The sequence below is a fragment of the Pholcus phalangioides genome, unplaced genomic scaffold, assembly GCF_987345545.1.
Source record: "Pholcus phalangioides strain wild (caught in Gottingen) unplaced genomic scaffold, Ppha-v1.0 ptg000015l_1, whole genome shotgun sequence".
In the NCBI taxonomy this organism is placed as follows: Eukaryota; Metazoa; Arthropoda; class Arachnida; order Araneae; family Pholcidae; genus Pholcus; species Pholcus phalangioides.
In genome coordinates, this window is record NW_028301608.1 from 99,171,151 (window position 1) to 99,183,280 (window position 12,130).

Consider the following 12,130-nt stretch of genomic DNA (forward strand, 5'->3'; position numbering starts at 1 on the left):
AATAGCGATCACAAGGGGTAGGAATTTAATGAGGGTATTATAGCGATGTTATATGCGGTTTCGGTTTTCAATTGTGGTCAGAAATGATGCTTGATATGTGTTATGTAAGATCCATTTTCGATTTCTCATGGGTAAAGATCACCCACCCTCTGTGAGTCGCCTCAAGGAAAAGGTCTTTAAACCAACTAAATACTATTCCTTCGATGTGTGTGGTGATTTGTAAAATGATTGGGCGTGGCCATTAGCTGTGACGTGATGCTGAGAAAGGGGAGGAAAAAGAGTAGAGAAAGTGCTTATATAAATAAAAATCCGAGCACTAGTCTTTTTGAAATATCGTCTCTTATTATACGAGTTTCCGTCGGTCCCAGGGATCGAGAGTTCTCTGTTCTTTTTCTCCTATATAGTTTTCTCAAGAGCGGATGATGATGAGAGTGTCACGTGCATGCTCTTTGGTGTTTCTCGTGTTAATGGCTGTCAGTGAGTTTGTTTTCTCATTTTTATTTTATATGTATATATATATATATATTCTTTTTCCCCTCCTCCTTTACTCTCGAAAATGACATGATGCTATAAATATTTCTTCAGATGCTTCGAAAGATGTTATCAATATTTTTTGTCTTTTTTTAAGAGAAAATATGTAGTTATATCCAGGGCCTGCTTTTGCCTTGGGCAAACATGACTTATCGGGACCCTTCGTATATATATCTATACACGAAGGGTCCTATCATTCTTTGAGTCAGTCAGGAGTAGAGGGATTTTGCTCATCCTCAGGAGGTTTTGCAAAAGAATAATAAACCCGTCCAGGGTATCAGGAATTTAAGTAATTTCACAAATAATTTTTCCAACCATATGGCACTAGTTACGTTACTGTCTCTTATGAGCAGTCAAGACTGGGGGGGGGGGGGGGGGTTATGCACTATATCTGATTGCAGTTGGAACCTTACAATCACCATTCATGGTACATGGCGTAGAAGGGGTGGGCATGGAGAGCCCATGTCCTTTTTCTTTTCTTTTTTTGTATTTTAGAAACTACATCTTCTAGTGTCATTTCAGTACAAAAATACGGCTATATAACTCTACAATACTTTAAAAAAAAAAAAAAGAGTTGATCCCTTGTCGGTAAGGCCGGACACATTTAACGGATAATATTCAGCACATGATAATGTAAAAACGATAATTTGATTGTCTTCTCAAGTAAACGCACGGTCTCCCTTAAACCTCTCCAAGGACCCCTGATTAAGAACAACTGTCCTAAGGGACGAAGCAGGTTCCCCGGTCGGACTGATGGAAAATTCTCAGTGTTCACATTCCTTTTTTTTCAGTTTTTCGCTGTAAATTTGTTTTTTTTTTAAATCAATATACAGGGCTATAGCAGTTATGGCATTGGCCTGCCAAAAAACCTGATCCAGCAGGCCATTTCAAGATTTGGAGGGGGGGGGGGAGGTTGCCAGTTTTGTATTTTAATGGTTTTATTCCAGACAGTTTTATCATGTTTCTGGACAGTTTTTATCATGACTCCACATTCCTGAGCGTGACCTCCAAGGCAAAGATTTTTGGTCGGTTTCTTTGTATTTAGTTTTCAGTGTAAAAAGATTGAAAACATTTACTGTTTTTCTATGTAAGATTGATCCCTGGACCCTTCAGAGCCCTATCAGCCTCCTCCTTCTATGAAATATATTTCTCCATTTCTATTTGTACGAAATTTTCTATAATTTATATCAATAATTCAGTAATATCTATAAAATAGTCTCACTAGAAGCTTATGTTTCAAAGATTAGTTCCATAATATAAAAAGAAATTAATTGAATTTAAATTCACTGCTTTTTTTTAAGGGAAAAATATTGAAAATTCGGAACTTGTGAGGATTTTGTAACCAATCGCGTTGTAATACTATGTATCGAAATAGGTCGAATCCGTATTGGCTAGAAAAAAGAATAAATCTAATGCAAAAGCTATTTTTGGATAGAACTTCGCGGAAACGAAAACCCCGTAAGTGCTTCGGGTAAGAACTTACTAATGTTAAGAGAGAACGTTTAAGCTGAGAGGTTAGATATAAAACCCTTTCCGGGTTCAAGATATTATAATTTAGTCTGTGGAATCCTTCAACTCCGTTGTTTACGGGGGTTCGTTTTGAATTTATATCAAATTAAATTACGTCAAAGGGTCCATTGAGAAATCAACTTTACAAAATTTATATGTGTTGATTTTCAATGCTGAAATGAGCGACCTTTAAGGAGGTGAAACATGATGTCAATGCCGCTTAAGCGTTAAGGGTCCTGTGGCCTACAGCTTATTGTAATAAAGTCCATGGAACACATAAAATTAATAACCCCTGCTCTAGAAGACCATATTTTCCCTGTTATTTGGCTCTTAGGAGAGGTGACCGTTCCCCCCACCCCAATCTTCCAATTTCATTCTCACTCCCCCCCCCCTCTTTTTTTCATAGTATTTTATAATAAGCAATTGTTCAGGGAATTTTCCCAGATTCACCTCTATCATTCTTCTGCATATTATACAATGTTATGCATTACTCTTCTTCACAATTTTTTTTTGATGATCCAGAATAAAAAGAAAAATAATATATTTTGTCTATAAAAGGTAGATATCTTATTGCATCTTGAAATATTAAAAATTATAAATAATGGTATTTACCCTCTCCCGTCCTTAATCAGCAAAAACATACATATTATTCTATATCATTCACTACTTCTTACTATATGTTCAGAAACAAAATTCAATTAAATACTCACACATTTGCAATCTCTGCACAAAATTCTTCAGTTTATTATATCAATGATAACAGGATAAATGCGATTATAAAACATGTCTATAGATCAAGTCAGTGAACGACCAAAAGAGTGACCTAGAGGGTGTGTGAGCAGAGGAGTTACCAAAAAAGTGTGCAAGTGCACGTGAATTACCAAAACCGTGCAAACGTGATCGATCAAAAGAGTTACCTTGAGAGTATGCAAGCATAGGAGTAACCTAGAGAGTGAAGGGCCAGTAGACCCTTCACGACCAAAAGATTGACCAAGAAATTGTGCAAGCATGTGAGGGACGAAAAGCGTGACTTAAAGACAGATGCGTATTTACAAGGGCAGGAGGAGGGGAGGGGGCTAAGGTGGTAAATTCGAGAAGTTAGTGGGTCAAGAAAATCAGACTAGAATAGAAGAAGGGCGGCAAAATTTATCTAGCTCACAGGCGGAAAAGCCACCACTAGATGTCTGTGATGTTTATTTACAAATAAAAAAATTGCCCCCCCCCCCCTCTAGGTTTTGGTCAACACTATAATTTAAAAAAAGAAATCAATATAACAGCTTTTCTTAAAACAAAGCTGTTTGGCACGAAATCATCATTGCATATTTGAAAAAAAGAATAAAAACCCAAGCAAGAGAGAGTCGAGTCCATAGAGATTACAACCGGTTCGTGAGATTATGTAAGAAACCCTCCAGTATTACTCCATCCTTCAAGAAATATATGGCTTACGTGCAATTACTCATTCCATCGCTAGCCATAAAGTATGTAAAAACAATGAGATTGCGTTGAAGCATATCGTGATACCAACTTGTCCACTGACAGGTCAGCTTATTATAAGTCATCATGCCGGGAAAAGTTATCCATCTGTGTGTCCGCCATTCTCTTCCTCTCCACACTATGGACAGAGAGAACCGATGAGCTATTCTTCTCGCCAAAAAAACCACGAGAATTGGGAAATAAAAATCTATTGTAACCTGACCTTTTTCTCATCTCATCATATCACGGTGATGAGTCCTTGTCATGATACCCGATGACCTTGACGTATCTTCTCTTTCGCTAAAACAAGCATTTTGCACGGGATCTACCGTCATTACAGCGGTAGAAATATGTGTGTGTGTGATGCGCACTTTGATTACATAATATTAGCGCAAATTACCGAAACGAAACGTGGAAAGTCGTGAGGAAATGAAACTTTTTGGTGATTTTCGCGTTCGACCGTGGGTTTACCCCACACACAGTGTGTTCTTCCAACCTTTCTTATCTCGTGGCAGTGGCGTCGAAGCCGCGGGAGCTCGAGAACCAACGGTAATTTGTGACAAGGGTCCGAGCACCCCAGAATGATTCAGAAATCAAAGTTCCCTACGTAAAGCTCAAGACGAGCAACCACAGGTTTCAAACTCTTCCGACGCCCCCAACTCGCGGCACACTTGAATCATTTGATCATTTTTGTTGCACCACGGTCATTTTCTGCACACGAGGGCTAATTAGACCGGGGCCTACAATTTATTGCCGATTCCGAACGATATCATTTTTTTTATTCTAACCGAGAGGTTGGTGCGCTAACCCCTCGGTGTGGGACTCCCTGCGGTAGCAATCATTTTCTGTGTATCATGCCGTTTCTGTTGTACCCCCTGTGTCAAGAAAGTTTCCTTGTGACTAGGAAGAACCGGTATCGAACTCGCGACACCTCCAAACATCTTTTGGTGCTTTAGGCGAATATCTTATAGACCTGCGCTACCATGGCACACTCGAAGCCATAATTAGCTAGCGCGACACACTTCAATTGAGATCTTACAAAGATACAGTTTTAATTACTAACCCAGACAAAACAATTTATAGCTAATAGTGTATAGGGGGCGTTCAAGTGTTACGTCAGCATATTTTTACTCATTTTTTGACCCCGTCTCTTGTCAGCAAAACTCTGTTGTTCTTGTTTTTGGCGCACTGAATAAGATGCCATTAAGAATATTTCATATCTTCATAAAGGATGGTTGATGACGTAAGCATCATCCAAACACCCCCCCCCCTTGTCATCAAAAGTCGGTAAATCGGGAACCCCTTCCCCCCCCCCCCCCCCCATTGATGCAGACTTAACATTTGAAAGACCCCTAATTTGTTTCACCCGTTTTATATGCACTAAAAAGTGGCGAAATATGAAAATGCCAAAACTTACACTAAATAGTCCTGAAAAAGTTAAAAGTCCCGAGATATGTACCAAAAAAGAGAAAAATGCGTTAAAAAAATCACCATGCAAAAAAAAAAGCAGATATGTTTTCAAAATGCATATTTTATACTTTGCATACCATATTTATTCACAAAAAAATATCCCCACATATGCATACACCCTGCATATGCAGAAAACTTCTACTTTTATTTTTTATTTAGACATTTTTAATTTCTGGTTAGTCGTGGGTGCTTAGTTACGAAATACATGTAACAATAGAATTTCAACAACATAACTAAAAAAAAAATTGAACACTTTTGACGCGATCTCTAAAAACAGCCTTACAATGAAACACCTGCGGGGGAAGAAACCGATGTTATAAAAATATTATGAACAATAATGGGACAATGCAAGGTTATGGTGTCGCAGGGAATTTTTCTCTAATAGGGTTGTTAATAAATGGAATAGCTTACCTCCGGAGGTAGTAAATTGTAACACAAGTGACACGTTTAAAAAGAAATTCGATAAACATGTTGGGGTAAATCGAGAAGCTATCCATACTTAGAATAAGACAACCACAATATATTCCTTATGGGGCATTGTATAATATTTTATCATGTGTATATATTGTTTATAATTTGTGTTAATTGCATTTTTAATTGGGTTGCTGTATTTTTGAAATATATGACATCCATATTTTTATGGGCATCTTTTTCTCAGCCACCTCGTTTGGCATTTTGCCTGTTGTGGCGTTGTATTTGTATTTATTTGAAAAATTATGAAAAAAAGGGAATGAACTTAAATACTTCAAAAATATGCACTCGTTCTGAAAATTCTTTGATTTTTTGCATTAATGCTAAAAAAAAAGGCCAAAGTGTGTGCAAATGCGTATGCACATGTACATTTGCATATAATCTGGGCTCTAATAATTTGTAAATAAAAGACTTTTAACATTCTCCTGAAACAAATTATAAGTTATGAAATGAGAGATGTTTGGACTCTTTTAGTCCCCCGTCGCGTCCGATGACTCCCCTCCGACTCCTTTCCACATCACATCATCTATGGTAGCCATCTTCAACCTATTGATCGCTAACACCTCGGTGCTCACTTTGAAGCGAAGAAAGGTGCTCGATTCTTGTACCTGGATTTTGTGCTCACTAGGTCTTGATTGATACTCTCAGGCCCTCCTCACACGGGAACTCAAATCCATCTCCAGTAGCCAGGAGACTAGGAACTGGACGACTCCAGTTGGCAGTTTTCCCTCACACGGTGCTACTCTATGAAAACTTCAAAACTCAAGAGAATTGGCGCAATTGTAACTTCACGACCTTAACACGATCACAAGAAAAGAGCCGTCTTAAAACACTTCAGTGGGCGAGGCCGTATATATATATATGCGTTACTGATATTGTATGCTAGTCGAGCGCAACAAAAGTAACGCGACTCTTGAAATATTTCTTCATATTTTCGTCGGTCGAGTTTCTACGATGGAATTTTGTAAAAAGATTAACACAGCTATACAGTACTTTATACTGTACACAATTTGTATTTTTGCTACAGAAATGTTCTCTGATGCAATCCAAATCCCTCTCGAATGGAATGCGTGTAATGTAATTATGGGTCACGCACACATGTGCGTTTGGGAGTATCTGGGGAAACCACGCACCCCACCAAGATGAACACAATTATATTTTTTTCTCTCGGTATGATAGTCAGCATAGTTTCGATCACCACCATCGCCACAATGGTGTTCGGCTGAAGTTGGTTTTCTGTGGTTCCCAACTTCGAGACACAAATGTGAGCCGATCTCCCCGTTAAAAAGTATCGCCGCAGAGAGCAACAGGACTACAATGGCATACTATTCAATTATTACACTTCATGCATAGTTAGAAAAATTGGTGGCAGATGGCAGGACTACACATAACAAACATTACACAGAAATAAACTTCACGGAAGGTTCCCTACGAGCACACACACATTCCAACATATACCAATTCGCCAATATCTGAGTGGGGTCATGAAAATATGTATGTACACGTGTTGGGTCGCCTGGATATAGAGTCTTGTGATATCTGTGCAACATCAGTATCCCCGTGTGAGGAGAGTCATCATAAAAGTTGCATTCAAGTACCCACATCCTGTTTGAGCTGACCATATTTCATGTAGGAAAATGCAGTATATCGCCAGCCAATCGTCTGCAATGTTGCCAAGCATCGCTGAAACGTAATAAAATTATCCAACGAGAGGAGAAAGTAAAGGAAACTTTAAAAAGTATTCACTATAAAAGGGACCTTGCAGTGAATGTATTTCCCGAAAAAACCGATTTATGCGTTTATAATCATAATTATCGTAGTTATAAGTTATGCAAATTACTTTTATCTATGGTTTGAGTAAAAATTACGAATTTAAGTAAGCTTTTCGTTTAAAAAATAAGCCCCCTCCCCAATTTACACCGTGGTCTAAATTAAGCATATATCAAATTCACCCGATGGGTGCTCTTTTGGTTCTCGACCCGAATGGTGCTCGCTACTCGGACAAGGTTGTAAACCGTTGATCCAAAATAAAATGCCGCATCTTCACTTAATTCACTAATCACCCTTAAATGTCAAGGAATTAAAAATTATCTATGCATTTCCATCATTAGTGTAGTGTTAAGCCCTTAAATGTTGGCAACACGTCTGACGTGTTGGGATAACCATTTCGCTATTACATAGCAATCGAGTCTGAAAACGCTTCTCACGCTGAAAGTGGTAACTTGAGAGATTCGGGACCGTCAACTCGATGGTGTTTATGCTGAAGAACAGAGACAGAAACACTCTTTTTGTCCATTTTCCCCAATGGCTATTGAGTGTTGTTAGTGCTTTTTTGCTGTTTACGAAAGAGATCGACATTGAAAAGAGTATTTCCGTTGTAGGAAGATGCTTTCTCTTCAAGGAGATGCATTGAATCTCCATCATCTAATCCACTTGCAAACTTTAGTCTGTCTTACAGCCCAAGTGCGCTTAAGTGTTTCGTGATTGTTTCGACAGATAACTCCTGTCAGTACTTATGCATATGGTTATTCTCAACACGGAAGAACAGCCCGGAAACTAGACTCAAGTGGAAGAATTCTCTTATATAGTCTCGACTATGTAGTATGCCTTGTAGTAGTTGTAATGACGATCATTAACTTCTCCCAAGAAGGATAAAATGCTTGTAATGAGATTCGTATTGAGCTTTGCTTCGTCTCACCACCGTTCTTACCCGAGTTCGAAACTATAGGCAGAAATTGGACGAGTTTTATTATCAAAAAGCATGTTTCAAATTTTTTATGTTAATTTTCAGCAAGAAAATACAATAAACGTCCATATGCTAGATCAGCGTTTCTCAACCTGTGGTCCGCGGACCAGAGGTTGTCCGCGACGATGGCATAGGTTGTACGCAAGCAGATTTGATAAAATTATTCACTCGTTGCAGTTGATATTTGTAATGTCCATGTGGGTTCAATTAAAATTATGGCTTAGGTCTATACTTATGTTCATCATACATTATCGAGGAGAATGCAGAAAACTGCGATCTTCAATCAGGGGATATCACTAAATTTTGCCAAAATTAAAAAAAAATTTATTGCTTCAAATGCAATTCGCCAACTACTGCTAAAATTGCTGAAGGGTGTGGACATAAAGTGCTGCTACATATCAGTTAACAAAAATGTACAGTTATTTCACGTACAGTATTTCCGTAATACGGGACACAAGTGGTCCGTCAAATTGTTTCAGACATTTTACTGGTTCCTTGTTTTCAAAAAGGTTGAGAAACACTGTGCTAGATGAATGTTTCTTAAAGTGGGCAATATCACCCCCTGGGGCGTTGGAAGGATCCTGGGTGTCAGTTTTAGAGCGGAAAATCCTTAGGAGTGAAAATGGCACCTTACTTACTCTAAAACAAGCATTCACTAAGCACACTCACTCACTCATCTTAAAAGACGTCAGCGACGGATATTCATTCACATCGGTATTTTAGTAGTAGCAACAGCAGCAGCTTTGAAGCAATAAAATTGCTGAAATGACTCCATATAAAAAAAAAACACAACACGAGGCAGGAAGAATGCTTACATTCGTGAAGGGGGAGGCGCAAAGTAAAGGATCTCCATTGTGCTAAAATTAGATTCGCTAGAATTTTTTTATTTTTTAAACGGAGGGGGATGGACATGATAACACGTACTTTTACCCTCTTTCTGGTATCATGGGAAAAACTGACGTGAAATCATTGCTTATAATCGATTTCTTTTTCTTTTTGGTGTTGTTTAGTAGTACATAATTGCCCTTCCAGCCGTCGCTTTCGAAAGAAAGTCTTTGAAAGGACAAGCCGCGTTTTACATCTGTGAATCCGATTGATTGGCTCCAGCTCGTGAAGAGCATTAATATGAGCAGGTAAAGTATGGTTCAGAGCACAGAGGGAAGCTACTATGAGTGAAAACAAGTCGCTTGCAACCAGTTGCCTAATTGGTGCGGTTGCGCGTCAGATTCAGATGACCGACCAAATCCGAATGAAATGAGATTACACGCGTCTTGCCTTATCTACGCAGGCGCAGTGCGATTGTTTATTTTTTTTTCGCGACACTTGTTCCGTTTTTTCCCCTCCTTTGGTGAGTCTCTCTCTTGCTCCTTTCCCGCGTGAAATTGAAACTGAAATTTGATAATTTACGCTCATGGGTTGTGATAGTAATGTATGGTTTTTGCACCCCCCTGGTCGGTCCCTAAGGACATCCTGGTTTGGATGTGTGATGGTAAGTATAGTAATCGATTAATTATATATATTATTAATCGATGTACTTAATAAATACAGGTCCTTCGGATATATTTCTAAAAAAAATCAGTTTTCCGATATTTCAAGATCATTAACGGACACACTCGTCTGCATGGAATGCAGTTGTGAATTCAGTAGCTTGTAGAGGTCGCTTTCAGTGGACGACGGCAGACGCCCCTAGTCATCTGATTTAATGTCGGCTGTTGTCACTCGCGTTGATTGCTGCATGTTGTCGCTTTCAATCGACCATCGGCTGTAATCTTGCGCATACACGCAACTTGTTTTCACTCGTGGTAGCTTCCAGTGGGCGACCAGCCTTATGCCCAACATCAGATACTTAAACAAAGACCAACGTAATTGAATGTGATTTGAATGGAATGGTTTAATCTGGGCGAATTGAGCACGAAATTAGGCTCAAGCATCGAGGACTCTTGCATGCTGCCGCTGGGGGGAAGGAGGGAGGGGCAGCGTCAATGGTGGAATCGAATGATGATTTAATGTACATTAAATGTAAATTAAATATGTACATTAATTCATATATATATATATATATATATGAATTAACATCATCATCACATTATGCCCCTGCAGACATCATCATCATCGTGCGCCCCCCAGACTTTCAAGTCTGTCTCCACCTATGTTAGGAACTTATGAAGTGATCTGGGAATGTGTTACTTAGTTCATTTTTTACCAAAATTCGGTTTGAGGTCGAGGTTTGCATTAAATGACTCCGAGAGCCACAATTGGCCCGCGGGGCATTGGTTGAGCATGTGTGACCTAGAACACAGGTTTCCGACCGGGGTTCAGTTAACCCCCTTCCCCCCACGGGTCACGCGAGAGCTTTCTTGAGGTTCCATGGTATCAAAAAGTGTGAAATCTTCTATTGGTGTTGCAATAGAGATATCTGAGGGGGTATAGGATATTTTCCTTTTTTTTGGGATTCCACAAAGGTTCTCAACCTTTTTGTTTCCGAGGTACACTTTATTATAGTTACGACACTGTTCCATGGAGCCCAAACACACATATGAATAAATCTGAAGTGGTCTAGACCTGTGAGTGCGCAGCTTCATCAGTATTCGAAATCTATGTAGGATTTCCCAGTTAACGGTACCCTGTGATTCCAGATAAAACATGACAAAAATGAATTCTTCACTTTTATTGGCCAAATTAAAAAAAAAAGTATCTAGTGATCGAACTTTATTTCTGAATTAGTTCTGTTGGAGCTCAGCCTCTTGCTGCAAAATACGCAGACTTGAAAACTTTACAGTTTCTTTCGTCACGTGACGAAGCATTTCGCTGCCGAAGAAAACATGCCATAAAAATAAAAGGGAAAATTGGAAATTTTTCAAGGTGACCATATGAACCGTTTTTCTGGTTCATTACCGTCCTTTTCTGTAATTTTAGCAAGGCAATGACAGCTTCTTCTCTTTTTTTTTCAATTAACCCGTTTCTTCTCGTGTTTTCAACGAAAGCTACTTGAATTTTTATATTCTCACTGTAATCAAGCGGATTATATGAATATTTATCTCACATACTAGTCATGTTAATTTTTTTTTCCCACTAAATTCATTTTAATCCACTGATTTGCAGCGGCATTTCATTTCCCGCCATTGGCAATTTTTTTTTTTGGAGATTTTAGCAAAAGTTGGAAACGTTGCTCAGTTTTGGTGCCGCATTTGACACGGCCTAAAACACCGAGATTACACTATAAATGTTTGATAAAATACCTTTTATAAAACTTGAAAAAAACCAACCAATAAGCGCAATAAATTCGCTCGAATGTAACTAGTAATGTGTTTATTAGTTTCATTTTTCAAGTTTTATAAAATAACTTTTCTAAAAATTTTATAGTGTAATGCCGGCCTAGGAAAAGGATTGTTTGAAAGTTGGGGAAAATTTATTTGATTGAAAAATGGTGTATATATATATATATAAAATATATATATATATATATATATATATATATATATATATATAGAATTTCTTTACTTTTTGAAAAGCTGGCATGCATGCCGCGGGTTGGCCCAATACCTCCTAGGTATTTAGGAGGTATTGGTTGGCCACCCTTGATTTATAGCCTATTTCTCGGACTCCGTACTGCGACTACAGCGTACAGCACTACCTTTCGGCAACACCTTCGTAACTAATTTTGAAACTTCTGTACCAGATTTTTACGGCTTTCTCACCCGAATCGATTCCAAAAAATGAAAAAGAAAGAAACAGTAATCACACGGTATTCCAGATCAAGCGTGACAAAAATGAATTCTTCACTTTCATTAGCTAAATTTAAAAAAAAATCACAATGACCGAACTGTTGTTTCAGGCATGGCTTCCTTGCTCTACATACATTAATACTATGACGATTTAAAAAATATATATATATATATATTATTATTGTCCTGTAATAAATCGTGGTAT

At 38.3% G+C, this 12,130-nt stretch overlaps 1 protein-coding gene across 2 annotated transcripts in view; it reads left to right on the forward strand.

The window, feature by feature from the left end:
• Positions 1–354: 354 nt before the first annotated feature.
• Positions 355–12,130, forward strand: part of LOC149077167 (xaa-Pro aminopeptidase ApepP-like) — a 51,785-nt gene continuing 40,009 nt past the window's right edge. For both annotated transcript variants that reach the window (XM_089244900.1, XM_089244901.1), the window contains exon 1: positions 355–477. In XM_089244900.1, coding sequence (XP_089101026.1) covers positions 420–477 — 58 coding nt within the window. In that variant the 5' untranslated portion in view covers positions 355–419. The remainder of the gene's footprint in view (positions 478–12,130) is intronic.